This window comes from Alosa sapidissima, chromosome 5 (genome assembly GCF_018492685.1).
Source record: "Alosa sapidissima isolate fAloSap1 chromosome 5, fAloSap1.pri, whole genome shotgun sequence".
NCBI lineage: Eukaryota > Metazoa > Chordata > Actinopteri > Clupeiformes > Clupeidae > Alosa > Alosa sapidissima.
This window is the reverse complement of record NC_055961.1, coordinates 21,859,994-21,880,706: the sequence shown is the minus strand read 5'-3', so window position 1 is coordinate 21,880,706 and position 20,713 is coordinate 21,859,994. Positions and strand designations below refer to the sequence as shown.

The 20,713-nt window shown below is 42.0% G+C and overlaps 1 protein-coding gene across 7 annotated transcripts in view; it reads left to right on the top strand.

Moving 5' to 3' along the window:
- Window positions 1-389: 389 nt before the first annotated feature.
- The window catches only part of rapgef6 (Rap guanine nucleotide exchange factor (GEF) 6), a 90,112-nt gene continuing 69,788 nt past the window's right edge, over window positions 390-20,713 (top strand). For 5 of the 7 annotated variants that reach the window (XM_042093804.1, XM_042093805.1, XM_042093806.1 and 2 more), the window contains exons 1-4: window positions 391-1,312; window positions 15,112-15,182; window positions 15,443-15,499; window positions 16,864-16,947. In XM_042093804.1, coding sequence (XP_041949738.1) covers window positions 1,256-1,312; window positions 15,112-15,182; window positions 15,443-15,499; window positions 16,864-16,947 — 269 coding nt within the window. In that variant the 5' untranslated portion in view covers window positions 391-1,255. Of the gene's footprint in view, window positions 1,313-15,111; window positions 15,183-15,442; window positions 15,500-16,863; window positions 16,948-20,713 lie in introns of all 7 variants that reach the window. The other 2 variants (XM_042093808.1, XM_042093807.1) reach the window with 2 other exon arrangements.

The window sequence follows — 20,713 nt, the reverse complement described above, 5'->3', positions numbered from 1 at the left end:
TTAAAAAGTGATCTGCCTTGGATTGGTAGCTGTTTTAAGTAAGGCACACTAACTTGAAGGTTTTAGCTGACGTCGACGACCAGTCATTTTGGATATTTTAAAATGCGATTATAATCATAAACCACCATGCTATTTCTTACACGGAAAATAACCACGTCTCAACCAGAGGTCAACACCCCTCTTTGATCATGAATTAGTGGGCTTTTAATTAGATCCAATTAACTTCAATTAACGCGGTCTTTGAAAATGGAGAGCAAAACAACTGATGGAGCTGTCAAAGAAGTGACGAAGAGGAAAATTACTTAACCAGAACACTTGGAGATGTTTGAAAGTGAAACGTCTTCTCGCGATGTTTTCGAAACGGTGTGGGAGTGTGCTTCTCTTGCTAGAGAATGGAAAGTTGTTTTGAGGATTTGTACTAGCCAGTCTTGTAAACTAGTAAGCTAACAATCTAAGGACTCTCAGCTGAGCTGAGGGTTCAGCTATTTTCCTCAAATAATTGCATTGAAACCACAAGCTGATATTGCACAACGTTTGCGAACAACACCGTAAACACTTCCGTGTGGCTTAATAGGGCTTTAGAGGACCAAGCTCTGACAGTCTCGTCGTCGCCAAGATTTATGGAAAAGACTGCTAATTTAGCTCTGAGGAATTAGCCAAAGGAGTTGGCTGGGAGTTGCTTTTTGCTAGTAAAAGTGGTGTTTCACGCGAATCAACACATAGAAATTGTAACATCTGGACAGATGTTAGCCTTGACATCAATGGAGCAAATGCGACTAAGTTGCCAGTTGAACACTTCGTGATTGGTGGATCATCCTAGATTAAACGGCGGGACTGGAAAACTCAACTATGCTAGTCAACTCTCAGCGTTGACTCTGAGACTGAAATCTCTTCCATTCCTTTCCGTCTAGTTGATGGCTAGACGTTAGATGGCTAGCTCTTCGAGAAAGGGCGACGAAGGATAAAAATGAATTCCGCTTACAACTGTACCTGTCGGCTTACTATTTTAAGCCGCTGATCTTTGTAAAACCATGACATCAGTTTTGTGGTCGCCGCGGTGCGTAAATTACATTTAAAGTTAAAATAATCTGTACCTCCCTGAAAATCCTATCCATGCTCGGACGAGGTAAAGAGGCACTGGTCGGAGTCAAGAAAAGCTCACAAAGTGGGATTGTGACAAATAAGTTTATTTCTTAAAACCCGTAGCTACTTGGGACGCATTTACGAGAGCACGACTTAGTGAAACACTCCAATTATGGATTCTTCACTCAAACAGGCGTTAAAGAGACCTCCATCGCGACGAACAGCAGAGGTAAGTGAAATTGACTTCATAACTAAGTTAAATTAAAGTGGCCTGAATTGTACGACTTCGGACTCAGACATGGAGATATTTACCACAACTTTGCTTTTTCGTTCTCTCTCCTCCCTCCCTCTTTCTGTCATATCAGAGCGGGCGTCACTTATGACAGATAAAAAAGTAAACGCGCCAAACATGCCAGCTAACGTATACGAGTATACTCTTCTTACCTATCTCATCTTTGGTTATCAGCTTGCTAGTTTCAAATCCGTTAACTCATAATAAGGAGTGCATTTGTGGGACGGATTTGATTTTAGTGTAACTTGCATGCCTGCACGCATGGTATCATGACTAGAGTTCTCTGTTTATCCTAAGAGTTCTGTAAATGGCCTAAAAGGAATAGGTTTCCAAATTAACGTGATGTCCAGACAGTAGCATAACCATTCTGGGCACTTATTCAAATCACGGGGGTGGCATTAGAAAAGTTAACATTACAGAATTTCTTTCACATAACATTGCCCTACTCACAGGCTAGGTTGGAACCCAAACCTTCTTACATGTGCCTAACTTGTGCAAATAGTTTGACAGGGGCAAAAACGGAGAGTGTATGAAGGTGCAGCGGATGCTTACAAGAATTCAGGACCTACTGTAGATGAAATCATAGATGAAATCCAGGCAATATAATAGAATATGTAATCATGGTATATAAGCTATACTACACATTTGGCCTCTGGTAATAACAATTCATTTGTAATTTCATTGACATGACATGACCCACAGTTGACAAACCCATTGTAGGCAGCCTGTCAGTACTAGGCCTACCTGTCAGTAGTCTTATCTACTCCCCACATCAGGTGGCCTAATCTAGAAGTAATCTTTGTACCATTTGGCCTAAGTAGGTTGGACTGTTCCCATGATTGACATTTGATTTGAACTCTTGACTCATTGTAATGTTTTAAAGCAGTAAACTTGCACTTAATTTCTTTAAATGAAGACTTAAATAAGAGTGAAAAGGCTATGAAGTGCTGGCAGCTTAGAACTTTGTTTGACTTTTGGAGATCCGATTTCTTGACTGACCTGAATTATAGATGAAAAATTTTAGGGATGAAATACCTTAGGGACTCTTTGAATGCCTGCAGTCTTTGATCAGTGAAAAGAGGTAACTGCATACCTGTGAGTGACTGTCAGTGCTGATGTCTGCACCCCTGTCTATCCTGTCTTCACTGGGGCTACGTGCTTTTCAGTTACACTGTTAGCGCATTTCAAATGTGTTTATCGTGTGGATGGAGGGTGTCGCCTTCTATAAATAACGCTGTAACTGTATAGAGAAAAATCTTGCATTTCAGATATTGTTTAGGTCTATGTGTGATTTTGGTTTCTCAAACTTGTACACACTGGGGAAAAAATTGTGAAATTCTAAACTCAGAAACCCTCGGATAAGTTGTAGCCTATCCCTAGAGCACCTCTCTCAATCACCACCCGTCAAATGACCTCAAATACCAGTCCACATATTCGAGCTTCTGCCTTTCAGGCTTCTTTCAAAGGTGAAATAAAATCATCTGAGGAATGTGAAGGAACTTGTGGACCTAGTGTGTAAACATGACCAGCATCTGACCTGCATTCTGAAAGCCCCCTTTGTAGCGCTAATAAAATCCCCAAGGTTCGGATAAAGTAAAGCAATTTATCGCTGTAGGTTAGTCTGGGGAACAGGCGTGAAATGCAGACTAAGGAGAATAGAGTGCGCAGTTTGTCCACTGACCCTTTAGGCCTTTCAGCTGTCTAAGAGATGAGATGGCTTTACCTTATCGCAGGTGAAAGGGATAACTTTGTCCTGAGTGACCTGCCCGTCATATGTTAATGCCACTCTCTCTGAAAAGGGCATTGTTTTGGCTAACTTCAAATGTTATGTTTTGTGGTTATCGACTATAGCATTCAGTATATAAGCAGCTGGGTAGGAGTGAATTCTTTCCTGTTGTTTGGGTGTGAGAAAGTGCATTCCCCCAGGCCTGTACACAGCTGGTGAAATCACTGGATATTAGCAGCCAACACGGTACAGCAGCCAAAATTAGCCTAGATTATTACGCTTATACCATGTTTGTAATAACATCACTTTCAAAAAATGTTTAGAAATATTATGCTCATTATCAAAAATATATACCTACATCCAGCATGTGTAATCAATGTTCAGTTATCAAAATGGGCAATACCTGGCTGAAAATTTGTTATCAAGGAAATAGATGTTAGTGAAATAAACAACCAAACTTTGCCTGATTATCTTATTAAATCATCTTGACTTTTGTTGCTTGTGTTACATGTGTTACATGTGTAGGGCAGATACTATGTGCATGTTGAAAATGTCCATAATATCATATCTGTCATTTATGGTACACCATGTGTTTAGCTATAATTACCAGTTACCGTGGTGCTGTTTTGACCCAAATCATCAAATTGCCTTTGTAGAGGATGTGATTGATATGGCTGATTAACTAATTGATCTGGCTAATTGACAGAGCCGGACAGTAACGGAGTACATTTACTGGAGTACAGTTTTGAGGGATCTGTACTTTACTCAAGTATCATTTTTGGGGAGTAGCCTACTCATGACTTTACTCAAGTACATTTGAGAGGCAAATATTATACTCTTTACTCCACTACATCCATAACCGTGAGTACCCGTTACTTCTTCTAAAAAAAAGGAAAAAAGAAAAATCTCGGAAACCCTCAATTTGTTGTTTCCCTCTCAAACGTGTTTGGATTGTGCAGGCGCCACTGATTGGGACAGCCTATCAGCAATCACCTTCAGCTTTCCGCCAAAGTCAACTCCATGGTTAGATTTAGATAAGAGACGAAACCATGGACGAAACAATGGATGAAGACGCAGCAGGTCCATCCCGGGAATGTGCCAACCTGTGGCCCTACCTCACCAGACTATTTCAATTTTCTGAACAAGTTAATGATAGTTTTCGCTTCAAGTGTTTCCATTACAAAATAGTATTTTGTATTTGTAATACTGCCCATCCCTGGCAACATGGTAAAAAGATGAAAATGACTTGATTTTAATTTCAATTCCTTTTACATTCTCCAAGGTATTAACATTAAATTGTTTCATAACTCCATGTAGGATGTTTCAGTACATAAATGTAAGCACTGTGGCAGTAGTAATGCAATATTTAGAAAAACACTCTTGTACTCTTGATACTCAAGTAGCCTACTTTTAAAAACAAGTACTTTAGTACTTTTACTTAAGTAGACATCTGACTGTTGTACTTTTACTTGTACTTGAGTAAAATTTAGCAAAGGGTATCTGTACTTTTACTCAAGTAATGAAGCTGTGTAGGCCTACTATGTCTGCCTCTGCTAATTGACCTGATTGAGCAGCCGTTCTGAAAGTGGTCAAATTATTGGATGTGACCGCCTACTCTTACTTATGTCCCTCCCTTTCTACTCACTCAGCAAAAAAATAATTGCTGATAGTATTTTATTGTGTAGCCTACATCTCTGACTTTGCTGTGACCAGAGCTCTTTAAATATACTAAAGAAAGCAGTAGCTGTGCTGTGTTAGCAGGCTGAGTGAATGTAGCATGTACACACTACCACAGTGCATGTCAGCACTGCTGGAATGGCACGGGTTTTCTCTTTGGTCAAGAAGGTAGTTGTAAGACACACTTTAGTTGGTAGATTGTGGTGCACAGATGAATATGACAAACAAAATGGTGTTAGGTCGATTTAGTTTTCTCGTAGATGTTGCGCATAGTACAGTTTAGTTGTGTGTAGAGATGTAACGATTACCAGTGTAATGGTAAACTGCGATAAAAATGTTAACGAATAACAGAAATAGCAAGCTCCAAGTCATGGGTAAGTTAAGCTATAAGCATATAGCCAATTAAACATGACCAAGGAAAAAGTGAACGGGACACTATTTGAGACTATTTCAGCTTGTGTAGGCCTATCAGTGCTTTCTGAACATATTTGTAAAAATACCGTTATAATACCGAAAACCGTGATCATTTTGGTCACTATAACCGTGAGGTTAAATTTCCATACCATTTCATCCCTAGTTGTGTGTAACATGATTCATCCAGCGCAGTCCATCATGATGGTTTCCTAATACGAGTTGCTCAGTGATTCTCATAGGTCGTAGTAGTGTTTGTGAATTCCAAATCTGCTTAGAGACCCATATCTGTGAATGTAACATTCTGCTTCAAAATAGAGAGAGAATAACAGCTGTTGTTTCTTTTGGAGTCTAAAGTGCCCTCAGTTCTGTTGTAAAACAGACACATCTCAAAGTCCGTCTGTTTAGATCGGCCTGTCTGCTGTACAGCATGCTCTACTTTTCAGGCCCAAGAAATAGCTGACTCACCGTTTAGCCCGCATCGACTAACCTACTACTGCCTGATTTCAGCACATCTCTCCTCCCAACTTCACCACATTAAATAAAACTGTCAGGCACTTGATTTGCTGTTCACCACCCTGTGAAAAGGACAGGCGTCCACTCTATTTTAGGGCCCAGCTTAACATTTTGAACACGGACGCTCTGACACAGCAAGCTTTATCTGATAACAGCACAGCATGTGATTTGAGTAGCCCTGTGTATCACTATTCAACTTTGTTGGTTGTGTAAAGGCAAGTAAAATGTGACCACTCAATCAGCTGCACAGCATATGTTTTGAGTAGCACAGCAGATCACTATTCAACTCTGTTGGTTATGCAAAGCCAAGTAAAATGTGACTATTCTATTTTAAACAATCATGACTTGTAAGTGTCTTGGCAAATGTCTTTAGTGTGCTTAAGGAAATGGGTTGAGCTGTCATAAATGTGACTTTGATCTGATTTGTATTTTGTGTAGTCAGAGGCTGTTCTTTTCGTTAAAAAAAGAAAAAAGTTTTACGCCTTGTGTATATTTTATTAAAATAGCTTTGATAGTTGTGGTGGAAAATATATTTATTACACTATTGTTAATGAGCAGTGCATTCGGAATGCTGTTATATGCTATGATGCTAAATGAATGACATTTTTGTGCTCAGCTTGTAAAAAGGGGGTTCATAACAAAAGAATAAGATTTCTTAGATGTAGACTGCAAGTCTAGCCTAATTAATTCAATAGACTGGGATAAGCAGACTCAAGGAACAAGGCAGGACTGAAGCATCAGTAGTGTGGCTTCAGAGGCCTTTATTTGGAGTTGCTAGTATTGACAGCTCTGGGAAGAGTCTGTTTGAGCTTGGAAACTGAATCTAGTTGGCAAGAAGTATGACCTGAATCTGGATCTTGTGCAATATAATGATAAATAATGTAGGCTCAGGCTGTTTTTTTTTTTTTGTACAGTTGTTTATGGTATGTGGTTTGAGGACATCTGCTTGATTAAATACAAGCTCCAACATGACCGACAATTTTGCGACTCGCTGTTGTTACTACCCAACATGAATGTTGATTGGTTGTGAATTGCTGTTGTTACTACCCAACATGAATGTTGATTGGTTGTGAATTGCTGTTGTGACTACCCAACATGAATGTTGATTGGCTGTGAAGTCTTGTTTTCTTTTGTTGGAAGCTCCCTTATGCAGCGTTCTTGATTATTTTTAATCTCATAAATGAAGTTAAAGCATGGACTATGCCTAGTTAGTTTGCTATCAATTACACTAGAGTCTAATGACTAGACTAATCTAGTCTAGACTAGTGACTAGACAGTAGAAAGCCATGAAATTATATGGTCAGGTAGAACCCAAAAGTTGTGCATGTGTGACTTCACTTGCTCAGTTGATAAAAAATAAAATATGTGACTGTTTAAAATCCTGAATATTGCATGTCTTGATCATGTTCATGTAGCCTATTCGATTATTCAAAAAACCCTAATTCAGATGGTTCTTGATGTATGTGCTCCCTTTTAAGCATTTTCCCTTGACTCTGTAGCTCCACCGCAGTTTTGACGTGTCTGAGATCAGAAAGAATGAAGCCTGACTTGAAGGGAGGGTTGCAGTCCTCCTGACACCTACTTAATGTGCGTAGCAGGAATGCCGTGTACACGCCCAGGGAATGAAGTGTCCTTCCCTGAGGTGGTATCTCTGTAGTTACTGTGTGAAGGACTGTTTGCGCACCCTGGGAGCATTGAGTGACTACCGGATGATCCATGTTTGCACGGAACGAAGAGAACTAATCCACCGTAACTTCAAGGTTTTTTTTTGCCGCAGTGCCATTTTCAGCACGGACTTTTGATGCAAGTATGCAACCTTTGTATACACTCACATGATGAGAATGGAAAGAATAAATATAGACAATATAGTGCACGTCATACAGTTTCATGACTCATGTCATGGCTCAGTAAGCAGATACTCATACTTGGCAGCTAGTCAGCCAGTTCATACCTAAAGGTTTTACTAAAACAAACAAACAAACAAACAAACTTAGGCTATTTATATTTAGATATTTTGGACCATATTTACATTATACCACACTCGTATAGCACTACATAGTATATCTTCTGTGCTTGTGCCAATATTTACATTTACAAATGTTTTCTATTTGCTTTTCTCAGAAAACAAAGCACTCAAACACTCCCAGCACAGCAGCGTGTTTACATAACAATCCGTGACGTGGCTCTCTGAATCTGAAATCAAATGTTGTTGGTGAACACTAAGGCTGCACCCCACTTTATTGGCCCCTGTCCCTGTTGCCTGTGCTGCATTGTGTTGGTTGGTAGGCCTACTGTGAGTCTGGAATCTGCCTCCTACGTGAGGTCTGGACTCGGCCTACGGCACTCACTGGCACACAGTAAGGCCCATTGTGCTGACCCCATGAGAGAGAGAGAGAGAGAGAGAGAGAGAGAGAGAGAGATTTTCAGTCTTGCTGTGGGAGCTCCAAGCTTGGGGTCATGACCTGGGAAATGCTTCCTTAGCGAGAGAAGAGAGAGCGATGGATAGTCATGTGTGTCTTTCTCTGAATCTCACTGTGGGAGCACCAAAATACTCGGGGGTCATGACCTGGGAAATGCTTTCTTAGCTCCACCTCGCTAAATTCCCCTGACTATTATTTAAAAAAAGAGAAGTCCATCAAGAATGTTCCAAAATTGAAAACAACAACAATCTTTATTTATCGTGCATGTTTCTACATAGCACTTTTCTACATAGCATAAGGAAGCAAAATAAGAGAGGTTTGCTAGAAAAATTGTTGAAAAAGATGAGACTAAATCAAACCTTCTTACTTATGTATGACTCCATATGACCTTGACCTTTGACCCCATGACCTTGAATATCTTGTTGGTCTATCTGGCCTTCTTGGTGAGTCTATCAGGTTTGATGAAGATCCTTCGACATGCTCAGGTCAGGATATTTTGTTAATACTGTTCTGAAATTCAATCCATTTGAATAGGATATATACTAGGAGAGATAAGGTTGTAAAAATCACAAAGATAGCAGATCCCATAATTTGCTTTGGTGGAAAATATACTCCAGAGATACATAGCTTTTGGAAAATACTGATATAATTACTAATACCCCCCCAAGTGGAAATGAAAACTCCATTTTTGGACCTGTGGCTCATAGACTAAAGCGCTCGCATGTTTAGCATGGTGACCATCAGGCTTCGAGTACATTATAATGTTAAGAGGTCCACAGTCTGTTCCAGATGCGACCTTAACTTGTCCTCAACGAGTGTAATGTGAGGAGAGAGCTGACAAGTTGGTGGACGGCGTCCATCTGTGGCTCCCAAGTAGTGTTCTTCCACAGCAGGCCACGCCTGCCCGATAAGACCGTGTGCCTGTGTGCCCAGAGCCATGCTCAGCTGAGCTGACACAGGCCCTGAGTGTGTCTGCACTCGCCCTGTGTGAGCGTGTTGCCTGCCATCTGACTGTTCCCCCCCCCCCCCCTTCCCCCGGCTATTGAAAACGTCTCCCAAATCCTTTCATGCCATCCAACGACCCCCTCCACCCCTAGCCGGTGAGGGCTCAGCGTCTTTTAAAAGTGTCCATTTATTAATTCAGTAAAAACCTGCAAATCTGACACTAAACACTTTTTACTTTTTTACTTTTTTAGTGTCTGATGCAATCAAAGAAACCAGTCTATCAGCCTCTGGACGCTGTGTCTCACGCCCATCACTCTGAAATTCCACCCCCCCTCCCTTTTTTTGGGGGTTGGCAAGCCAGAGCGTGTAGGCCTGTCAGAATTTGCATCTACTGTACAGGATTTCATTCCTGAAAGCAAGCAAGTAATTATAACCTCAAGGTACATTTTACTCATGAACATTTAGTTATACACATGTAACATTGTTACATTCATGAACATTTAGTCATGTCCAGTGACGGGTCAAATCATTTGTTGCATTTTACCATGGAGATGAAAAATATGTTCAGACGTTAATTTTCTGGAAGGCCCTGACAACTATCCCCTCGCACTACCCTGGGATAGCATATCAGTTCCTTTCACCAGTCAAGTTCTCTGATCTTAGTTTAATGCTATCGTTGCATATCTGTTTGATATTTCAACAGCTTTAGCCACATTGAAGACAGATCTGTTTATTAGTAGGGAGTGGGTTCAGTCTGACTAACCATGCTTAATGTTGGTTAGAAAGTAATCTAATTTGTAGCCAGGCTCTTCTCTCATCTTCTTTCCACTGAATTAGCAATGCCTCAGTTCTCCGTCCTAAGACGGTTTTGAATCTAGCATCATACGGTCTATTATTAACAAGGACCTTTTGCTGAACACGTCTCTTTCACCACTTGGCCTCAAGGATAGGAAAGGAAAGGAGGGTCATGCTGCTGTAAGTCATGAGTCCCTGGCTAGAGATCCTGATTGAGACCTGTGGTATTTGATAAAATTAGTCAATTGGAACAGTGAGCACACGTAATAATGACCACTGCTGCTGCTCTCTCTCTTCGCCTACACACGGCTGCTCCAGCTTTTTCCGTTTTCTTCGGTCGCTCTCAGGGCGGGGGCGGGGGTGGAGAGGGGGAGGGAGGGTGGGGGCAGGGTGTTGACGGAGTCGAAGTTTCGCGGAGTGGGTAACGTAAGGGCTACGAAGTAACCAAGATTATGTAACACAGAACTTTTTCCTCCACTCAGAATTGCCATGGTAACAGTTGGATTCTTGTTTTCCGTTGTATTTGTGTGTGTGTGTGTGTGTGTGTGCGCTGGACGTTTTTCCGTGGCGTAGTTCAATTTGGTCTGGCTGCGGTCTGGCAGACGTGGTGAAGGGGGCAGCTGCCGTGGCAGAGTTTCTGCTCCTGTGTGCCCAGCTCTGTGCCCCTGGCATCCCCTGTGCCCGCGTCGTCATTCTCACCATCTCACTCGACTCGCTGCTCCTCACCAGCAGTCTGCCAGTCACCTCTGAGCAGTGGGATTGGAGCGGGATGTTCAAAACGATCCAGAGCTGCTGGGTCAAGTCTGTCAACAACGTGGGACAGACAGAAAAACGGTGGTTATAGCCTTCAGCACTCTGGCTTGTGTAGCCCTAGTTGTCATCATCTTGGGACATTGCAGAGACTATTGTATTAACTATTTTATGAGCTATGGCTATTTTATTTAAACTGTAAGATGTATATTGTGCTTCCATGCTTTATGTCAATTTAGGAAACCATTCATTGTGTGTTTGTATAGGTGCATGTAGGTATGTAACATTTTCATATCTGTGACATTCACACTAGACAGGATTTTCACTGTGGCAAATTGCTCTACCGTCATATCAAATCAAGATTGAAAAATAGACCTTACCAAGACATTTCCAATATTTATCTTAATTAATATTCAGATTTATGTACCTTTTTATTTGAATAGTTCATTCTTTTGTTTCCAGCGGAATGAATGGATGGTAACTTTCTGTGAACTTGGTTCCAGTAGGGGGCAGCAGCACCTGCCTGCTAGTTCTCCACAGAGACGGACACTCCGTGGCCTCTGAGCTCTGACTTGCGGTCTTGATTGCACGTCTCACTCAGCAGATCGTTGGTTGGCGGGACAGTATAACTGCAAGCAGGTGTGACATATTTTTGGCTCCTAGAGTCAGAGCAGAGAGACTCCGGTGAGGTTAGGACAGGTCACAGTGGAGGACCACTAGGGTCACAGGTCAGGGGTCAAGAAGCCCTCAGGACGGTGGGCACAGAAGTGTTGGGGGTGAAAAGGATAGTGAGTTAAATGAGGTTTAGCTAAGTGGGCTGCTAATTGTTTCAGATGAATAGCGTAGCGCTGAGCTACAGTGGTTTCACACTTGAATGCACTTCTCTGTGTATGTATGTAGCCTTTGATGGTTGCCTTGTCTTTTTATTGTCTTTCTATCTGATGTTAGATTTGTTTGATGTGGTCCAGTAACAATTAGTCAAAATCTTGCTTTAAAAAAAAAAAAAAGCTTGGCAAGTTTGTTTATACCGGACATTTAACATTTAATGTATTTTACATAAATAATGGCAAAAAGAACATCCAAAAGGAAAAAAAGAACAAAGACAAAGACAAACTGCGGCAGTCGAACCTGGGCCAAAAGCTAACGAGAGACTCATGGCGTCCTGGCGTGTAAGAAAGTGTCAGTGAGTTGTGTGGAGACGACTCCATGAAGCTGAGTTAATGTGCTCTCATTGGATTTGTCTGAATGACAGACGCTTTATTGAAAAGACTGGCATGGCTGACTTGACATCCTGTATCGGCTTTTGCTCCAGACTGATCAATGGGGCTGAGTTGAGTTTGGCAGGGTAGGTGTTTGGTTGGGGGGGGGGGGGGGGGGGTTGCCTTTAGAGGTTTGGACTGGAGCGTCTCTGCTGTAGCTGGAGATCAGGGGGGTATTCCAAGTATGTGGTTTAGTGACAAACCTGGGTAAGTTAACTCTGAGTAAGTGGTAAACCTCCTAATAGAAGAGCTGTATGGCTTCATTCTCCTCACAAAACAATGTCATAGGGCTCTTGTTGTGGAGGAGGTTTACCACTTACTCCGAGACCGCATTTCGTTCTATATTACTGCGCTACTACAACTCGATTGAAAAGAAGTCCTATAAAACTGTATAATAGGAACACTATAGAAGGTAAGAATATTATAGAGGTGTGCAGAACATCCTAGAAGTAGTTGCTATAGAAGTATTATAGTATTTTGCGACATATTATAGAAGTACTATAACTTTACTATAGGAATACTATATATTCTGCACAAGTATTATGCACTATCATCATAGAGCTATAGAAATGTGATGGCATTACGATTATAGTATTTCTTTTTTGTAAGGACTGAGCCAGCGGCCCCGGCACATGGTGCTGCTCCCCCCCCCCCCCCCATCTCCACGGCAACCCAGCCTCAGGGCTCTGACTGACCCTTGCGTAGCCTCCGCAGGGTTCGGTGCTGAGGACCACATTGGGAGCTGGACTCACGTGTGGTCAATAAAGCTTTTTGTTTAGTTTCTATATGCCCCTGGAGATTTTTTTTGTGCGTGTCTGTAACAAATTGGCCCTAAAATGAAGCTTAGACATCTGGGATGCAGTGTCACTTTTTGATGTTGTGTTGGTGTCCTTTTAAATAACACTACACTCTTAATATTGACCTCAGAATGAATAAATGGCATGTTGTTACGATCCATGTATTTGAGAAAGTCTGTAAACAGATGTGCCTTGAAGTACACCATATCTTTATCTCCTTTCTATTTTATCACCCCTTGCTTGTAGATAAGCCTACATATTTTGACTTGTTTCATATTGTGGAAATATGACTAGTCTGAAAACATTTCTTGTGGGCCTGTGCTCTTTAAAATCAAATCTACACCTTTGAGCAGATTGGACCTAGTTGTTAGGTAGATTGAATCTAGTTGTTGATTGAAGGTTAAATTGTAACATTACAAGTAATTGTGCTAGGCTTGTTGTAAAAATCATAACATAAAACACAGCTTTGTATCTTCCTGTGGAGTTTTTGGATGGAGACATGAAGACCAGATTGCACGTCTCAAGCTTGCCGGGTTCAAAGCGTCTGCACTCCCTCTCTGAAGCCCTGCGGATGGGGGGATTAGAGCGGATCCCTGCGTGACATTGCCATGATCGTTTCTCAGGATTTCACCAGACTTCCGTCCGCTGCGGCTTCGCACAGGGCATTTTTTTTCCCCCCTTTCGCTCCTCTTCTCCACTCAACTCCGCTCTTCCTTGACAGCCTTTGAATCGGGTTACAGTTACACTACACTCAGCTGCTGCCGTTTGGTTTGGTTTCCCCACCTCCAGGCTTCCTCCTCCGCAGCCCTGCGGCTCCTCCCGTCATGTTGAAGCGGGGTGTTGGGGGGTCGGGGCAGCAGTGCAGTAGTAGCGCAGTGCATGTTTCTCTGGGAATGGAATCTCCACCACTTTATCCCTCTATCGTGATTTTTCTAGTCAAGTTCAGATCTGAAAACGGATGAACTGCCAAAAAAGAAGCCATCGTGTGAAATGAAATTCTTGTCATGGACACCAGTTGGGCAAATGTGGTCTATATGAAGCCCAGGATTTTTTTTGTTTTTGTTTTAAACTATGTATTTTATCTGGGCTTATATAGGCAATGCAATGTAGGGGTAGACAAGGTTGTGTTTCCACAGTGGTGCATGGGGTCAGACTAAACACTTTTTTTTTTTTTAACTGACTGTGTGTGTGTGTGTGTGTGTGTGTGTGTGTGGGGCACTCAAGCATGCCCTACACCTGTTAATGCTAGTTGCCCACAGACTCAAAAGGCCCTCTGTCCCTATTGCTCCATCTGGCCATGCATATTTTTTCACATGCATTCTGCAGCCCATCGGCGCTACATGTTTGAACAGCTGTGCGTGATAATGGGCTATTTTAAGTGCTCTCTCTGTGTGTGCTGAGGAGAATAATAACATTTTAATGGGAAATTACCAACACCAACAACCCCAGAATTGCTCCTGACCCATTTTCTTTGGTCTGATATCCCCTCTGAAGCGCTTTTAAAGACTATAGAAATATTTTAAGCCCTTTTATGTCTTAGGTGGATTGTAAACACAGAGGTGAAATGTTGTGTAAGGGGTGATCTCACTGGGCCAGGCGTAACCGTGTGTAGGCAAAGGTTCACGTCAGAGGAGACGGCTTGTTGGAATTTAGTAGTTAAGATAGCCGAGCCCTTTCATTGTTTCTACCCACATTTAGACCGAGTCAAATTCCTTATGACTATTTTTGCTTTGTTGACAGTCTCTCAGAAACATGAATTTGACTATTTCAAAATGTCTAAATTTGGACTGGTGCATAGAGCCTGATGCAAAGATGTGTCCTTCAGAACGGCCCTGTCTGCATTTCTAATGGGGATGTGGTTTCACAGAAGATAACTTGATCGTCATAGAGCTGATTAATTTAATACTTAAGTGGTTTCTGGCTGGCTTTTGCACATAATTGTTGCTATGCCTGTCATGATCATGAAATTTTAGTTAACAATTAATTATCTTACAAAAATCTGATTAACAATTAAATTGGCTATATCTGTCCATGTTATGTTACTTTAATAGTATAAACTTAATCACTATAAAAATATACACAGGCTACAGCTTGTGAAGAAGGGCCATTTGTTGGCCATTGAATATTCCACTCGTGTGTGGAAGTGCCATGGGCTTTTTAAACAAGGAAAAAACACTAACAGTGGTTGAAGGCAAAACATCCCACATAAGCCTCAGTGCTATGTCCTTATCCCTTGTCACGTCCTGTCCTCCTTGTTACTAGCTCTCTGTGTTGTATAGTCTTTTAGTCTACGCTGAGATGCCTTGCCTGGGTCTGCAATGTTTTGGTCTCTGTGCATTTGTGTGTAATGGGGAAACCATAATGATCTGAGCAGATGCTCCTTCATTCTTCCTCTTTCACATACAAATCTAACGCTTGTGTCACCACTCTTCTGCTCTAGGATCTGAACAACATCTACTGCCACCTTTACCACATGGATGTGCTGTCACACCTGAGAGAACACCAGCTAAGGTAGAGTACTGTCAGCACAGCACATCTCTCTCTCTCTCTCTCTCTCTCTATCTATCTATCTATCTATCTATCTATCTCTCTCTCTATCCATCCTTCCACTCACTCACTCACTCACTCACTCACTCACTCACTCACTCACTCACTCACTCACTCACTTACTTACTCACACACACATACACACACACTCACTTTCAACCACAAACCATCATGTTTGTTCCCCTTCCTGTCCTCTCATGAACCATCGTGCTTTATCTTCTCAGGTCCATGTGCACCTCAGCCAGATATGAGCGCTATGATGCCAACCACATCCTGTTCTAGTGAGTAAATACATCTTCCTGACATAAACAGCTGCTCTGCTCGTGACCAATCCTTTATAGCCTAAGTCACAGTCCTATATCAAAGATGGATCTAATCTTATTTTTAACAACACTTTGGTCCTTCGCCCTGTGACAGATATATGGTATTGAATTACATCACTGTGGGGTGTCTGGTTTTATTACTCCTATAATGGAGATATTAGACGGGCCACCCATCCTCCGTTGTGTTTGTGATTCCACGTTGTGTTTCCTACATCAAGCTCCCATCTTGCACTCTGGTATCAGATCAGTGTGAGGATGGCCCAAACTGAGCATCAAACAAACATCCTGAGGTTTCTCTGTTCTGAGTGCATCTCCCCTTATGATTCATTCCATGCCAAGTCACCTTGAAGTCCCCAGATGACCCCCTTCAGTTATTTTATTCTTTATTGTTAATAATTCTTTACTGTTAATCTTTAACACCATTGAGAATACCAGGATAAAATGTCCTACTCTGAAGAACTGTGAAGAACTGAAACAGTGCATGTAATAATAAATATTGACCTCTATTAACTAAATAGCTGGACTAGCATGCAGTAGTTGTGGGTTCAATACCCGGTTTCCACCGTTGTGCCCTTGAGCAAAGCACTTAACCCCAAGTAACTCCGGGGCCAATGTAGTCCCTTGTAATAGAATAGACATATGTAAGTCACTTTGGATGAAAAGTGTTTGCTAAATGAATACATGTACATGTAAATAAATATATACATGTTTTTTGAACTAAAAAAAAAAAAAAAGAGTTGAATGTCTGCAATGATGCAAGAAATAAAATGTCCCTAATCTTCTGAATACAGAAGGTGACATGCCAACATTGGAAATCACCTATGATGGTGAAATTCCCCATATTTAATTTACTTGTACACCTTAACCATGTTTCAACTTTGTGGCCCGATAATTTCAGTTAATTATTTTGTTTTTGAAGCACACTGTCAGACCAGACCAGACCTTTGATATTTCAAAACACCATTCTTAAGACAATACTGTGTGATGCAATGCTGTGAACAGTAGTTTAGAATGTTGGCAAAAGTCCCAATCAAGTTGTGGAGAAACTACTGATGACGCCTATATCGTATTTCCCAACTAGAGCGGAACCTTTTCCCACAGTCTGACATCCTGTCCAACTGTATGCAACTGTAACAGTAAAATAATGTGAACCATCCAACTCTTGAAAAGGGGGAACTAGTATGTGATTGTTCAGACCTCATTACAAACGTCCTGTATACAGTGAACGATTTGGATACTCGGTGTCCTGGGTGTTACAGTGGACGATTTGGATTCTCAGTGTCCTGGGCGTAGACACTCATGTGTTTGTTTTCCTCCCACAGTCCGGATAACATCTCCACATGCTGGTACATCCTACTGTCCGGCTCGGTCTTCGTGAAGGAGCACATGTACTTGGCGCGCTGCTGGTACGTCCCCCACCTCTGCTAACACAAAAGCCTCGTGGTCATAACTGATAAGCAGAAATACTGACGAACCAACCATCTGGCAACCCATCCCTGCTCTTCACTGGAAATTCATGGCTAATGTTAAAATTCTTTGCTTCGCTTTTTTGGGGGTTACCAACATGCTAAATCAGAATCAGAATTCACAGAGTTTCCTCTCATATTATAGTTGTACAAAAGGGTGATGGGTGTTTATTGTGACTGAAACTGTAGTGTTTAGTCTACAAGCAAATTATGTCTTTGAGGTCTTATCTGGTGGCAAAGTGTTGTCTCTGCCGTCAGTCCTTTCCCTGTGTGTAAGTATCAAGGGCAGACACAAGCAAAGGCAACTTTTAACAAGGAACAAAGAGTCGTTACATACATTTTGCACGATTTTATGCAAAATGATTTTATTAGACCAATGGTTTTTTTTTTGTCAGTTTATGTCTTTATCACGTCCATTATACACATACCACCTAGATGTGTGTTAACACACCTAGAGTCTAGATGTGTGTTAACCCTCCTTTTTGGACACTTATCACATTCAATGGCAAGAAACATTTTTTTTTTTTTTTTACCTCGGGGATCTTGGAATGGGCTTGTTGAGTCTGTAGAGGCTTGTGATGAGATATCGGATCACAGGGAGACTGAAAGTGACATGGAAAGCTACATAGTCGGAAGGATAAAATTGCATTGTGTCCTTCTCCTCCTTCTCCATCGCTCCAAGGAGGAGGACCGGTATCTTCAATGGACCGCTCTGCTCTGTTGGTTGGTTCGCTGGGGCTTTTGGTCATTGGGGGCAGATGGGGCGGAGAGTCTCGGGCGCAGCATCCATGCCGTAAGCTGGTCATAATGATTTTCATCTGCCCTGCTGCGTCTGCCAGCAGCTCAACGGCTGACCCTCCCACTCATATATAAAAAAAAAGGTCATTCCCGTTAGCTTTTGTAAAATCAAAATCAGCTTCTTTATGTTAGACTATCAACTTAGATTGTAGAGGTTCGCTTTAGATTAAATTCCCTTTGCTCTCCCCCATTAATGCACTACTGGGGCAGCCGTGGCCTACTGGTTAGTGCTTCGGACTTGTAACCGGAAGGTTGCCGGTTCGAACTAGTGTTAATTTTATCACCTATTTTTAATTTAGTCTTAGTCTTAGTCTTGTGACGAAATGTCCTTTTTAGTCTTTGTCATATTTAGTCATTCAAATATCATTTTTGTTAGTCAAGTTTTAGTCGACTAAAAGTCTCGTCATTTTAGTCTAGTTTTAGTCAAAAGAAAACTAAAGGTATCTTAGTCTTAGTCAGTTTTAGTCAACACATTTTAGTCTTTTTTTATAACAAATTATTTCTGATTAACAACATTGTGTGTCCACAGGGCTACTCGTCTGTTATAATTACTCATTCTGATTTTTTGTCAGTCAGTATGTTTACATGCACAGGTAAGTCGAGCTACAGTTATAGCTCGGCTGGGATTTGACCATAGACAGTAAAAGATTTGACTGGACCAATGTCATATTCGTAGACCAGTGTTTCTCAAAGTGTGGTCCGGGGATCATTGGTGGTCTGCAAGCTATCCCAAGTGGTCCGCGAGCAGACGTGGTAAAATATAATATAGATGAGTTGTTTGCAATATAACTTGTATGTAAATCCAAACAGTTCTGCAACACTGTCTATGTAAGATATGCCAATTTAAATCATACAGTATGAATCCTCTGACACAATAAGCAAAGTGCAAAGACAATAAGCAAGGTGGTTCAGTGAGTAGGCCTATTGTGTAGACTAATTATAGGCCACTGTTGAAGTATAGTATAGTTTTTTTTAGCTAGGGTTATTTAAGTGGTCCTGAAACTGAAAGAGTGAGAAACACTGTTGTAGGCCAAACTATTAATGTTTTACTCCGCCTCGCTAGATGGCGATATGCGCCCAAACACAACACATTCCCCAAACAGACTCTCCATCTTAGCCATAGCTAACTTGCTAGCGAACTTTCCATATTAGCTTACTTGCTAGCAAACTTTGCATCATCAGTCTAACTAGATGAATAGTTGACATTACATGCTGAACATTTTCGTATGGACATTCTGGGGGATGTTAATTTGTATGAGAGAAGCTTCAACTTCTGGGTATGTAGCATTGTGGCATAAAGCTTAGGTAGTTAGCTTGCTAACTCTGGCAGAAATCTCGTGTTCTTGTTCCATGTAGTTTCGTGTTGCAGCCACAGGGTTGCAGCAGCAGCACGACTAGCCTCCAGGAAAGCTGTTGCGTATAAACTCATTCAGAATATTTTAAAAAACATAACAGCTAGATATTCTGTCTTCTCATTTTGTAGACGAACATGAAGGGAGATTTTATCTTAGTTTTTATTTCATGCAAAACATTTTAGTCTCGTCTTTTTTCGTCAACAATAATGCATCTTAAGATAGTCTTAGTCAGTGTTTCAGGACATTACTGCCGTCTCGTCATTGTCTCGTCTTAGTCATGAAAAAAAAAGGTAGTTGACGAACATATTTCCTCTCGTCTCGTCTGACGAAATTAACACTGGTTCGAACCCCGACCAGTAGGCACGGCTGAAGTACCCTTGAGCAAGGCACCTAACCCCTCACTGCTCCCCGAGCGCCGCTGTTGTTGCAGGCAGCTCACTGCGCCGGGATTAGTGTGTGCTTCACCTCACTGTGTGTTCACTGATTCACGGATTGGGATAAATGCAGAGACCAAATTTCCCTCACAGGATTAAAAGAGTATATATACTTATACTATACAAGTTAAATGTTTTCTTTGTCAAATAAGAAAACAACAAACATCTCATTCAGCAGCACTGCTGCTCAGCTCTAAAAGGGGATCCAGCTGTTTGGAGGAAACTGAAAAAAGCAAGTGAGAAACGCAAAGGTGAAAAAACAGGAAACGTGAAAACGCGGAGAGGAAACACTGGGAGTCCAACAGTGTGATAAACATTCCCGCCAGAGCTGGAGCCGGCGTGTGAGGTCACCGCACAGGGCCTCAAGTGAAGCGGGGCAGAAGGAGTTGGGCAAGCACCAAGTGCCTAGAGCTGTGTGTGTGTGTGTGTGCGTGTGTGCGTGTGTGCGTGTGTGCGTGTGTGTGTGTGTGTGTGTGTGTGTGTGTGTGTGTGTGTGTGTGTGCGTGTGTGTGCGTGTGTGTGCGTGTGTGTACGCGTGTGTGTGAGAGAGTATGAGCAACACTGTGACTATACTGAGTGGCACGGGGTTGGTGGTTTTTCTTGTAAATGCATGGAAGAGTAAATGGTGGACTTTCATGTGTGGCAGAGTGAGTGTGTGTGTGTATCTGCTCCAGCCCATGCATGACTGTTGATGAGCAGCAGAACGTTGCTAGTTTATAGTGTGTATGCGTGAGTGTGTGTGTGTGAGAGAGAGAGGGAGAGAGAGGGAAAGAGAGAGGGAGAGAGAGAGAGGGAGCACATGCGTAGGGGGATGGGGTTGTTGGGGATAGGGATGGTATGTGTGCGTGTGTGTGGTGTGGAATGCGGAACTCCTGGCAGGACTCTGACTGAGCCATGTGTTCCTGAGGCTGTAGCAGACTCATGGACACATCCCGGCAGGAAATGAGCCCACACTGCTCAGCCACTGACGACTCCGGACACACACACACACACTCAGTCACACACACACTCACTCACACACAGAGCGACCACTGGCTCAACATGGACACTCTTCTCATCAGATCTCCAACTCAACTCAACACATGGATTTTGGCTTAGGAACTCTCTGCTTTTCTGGAA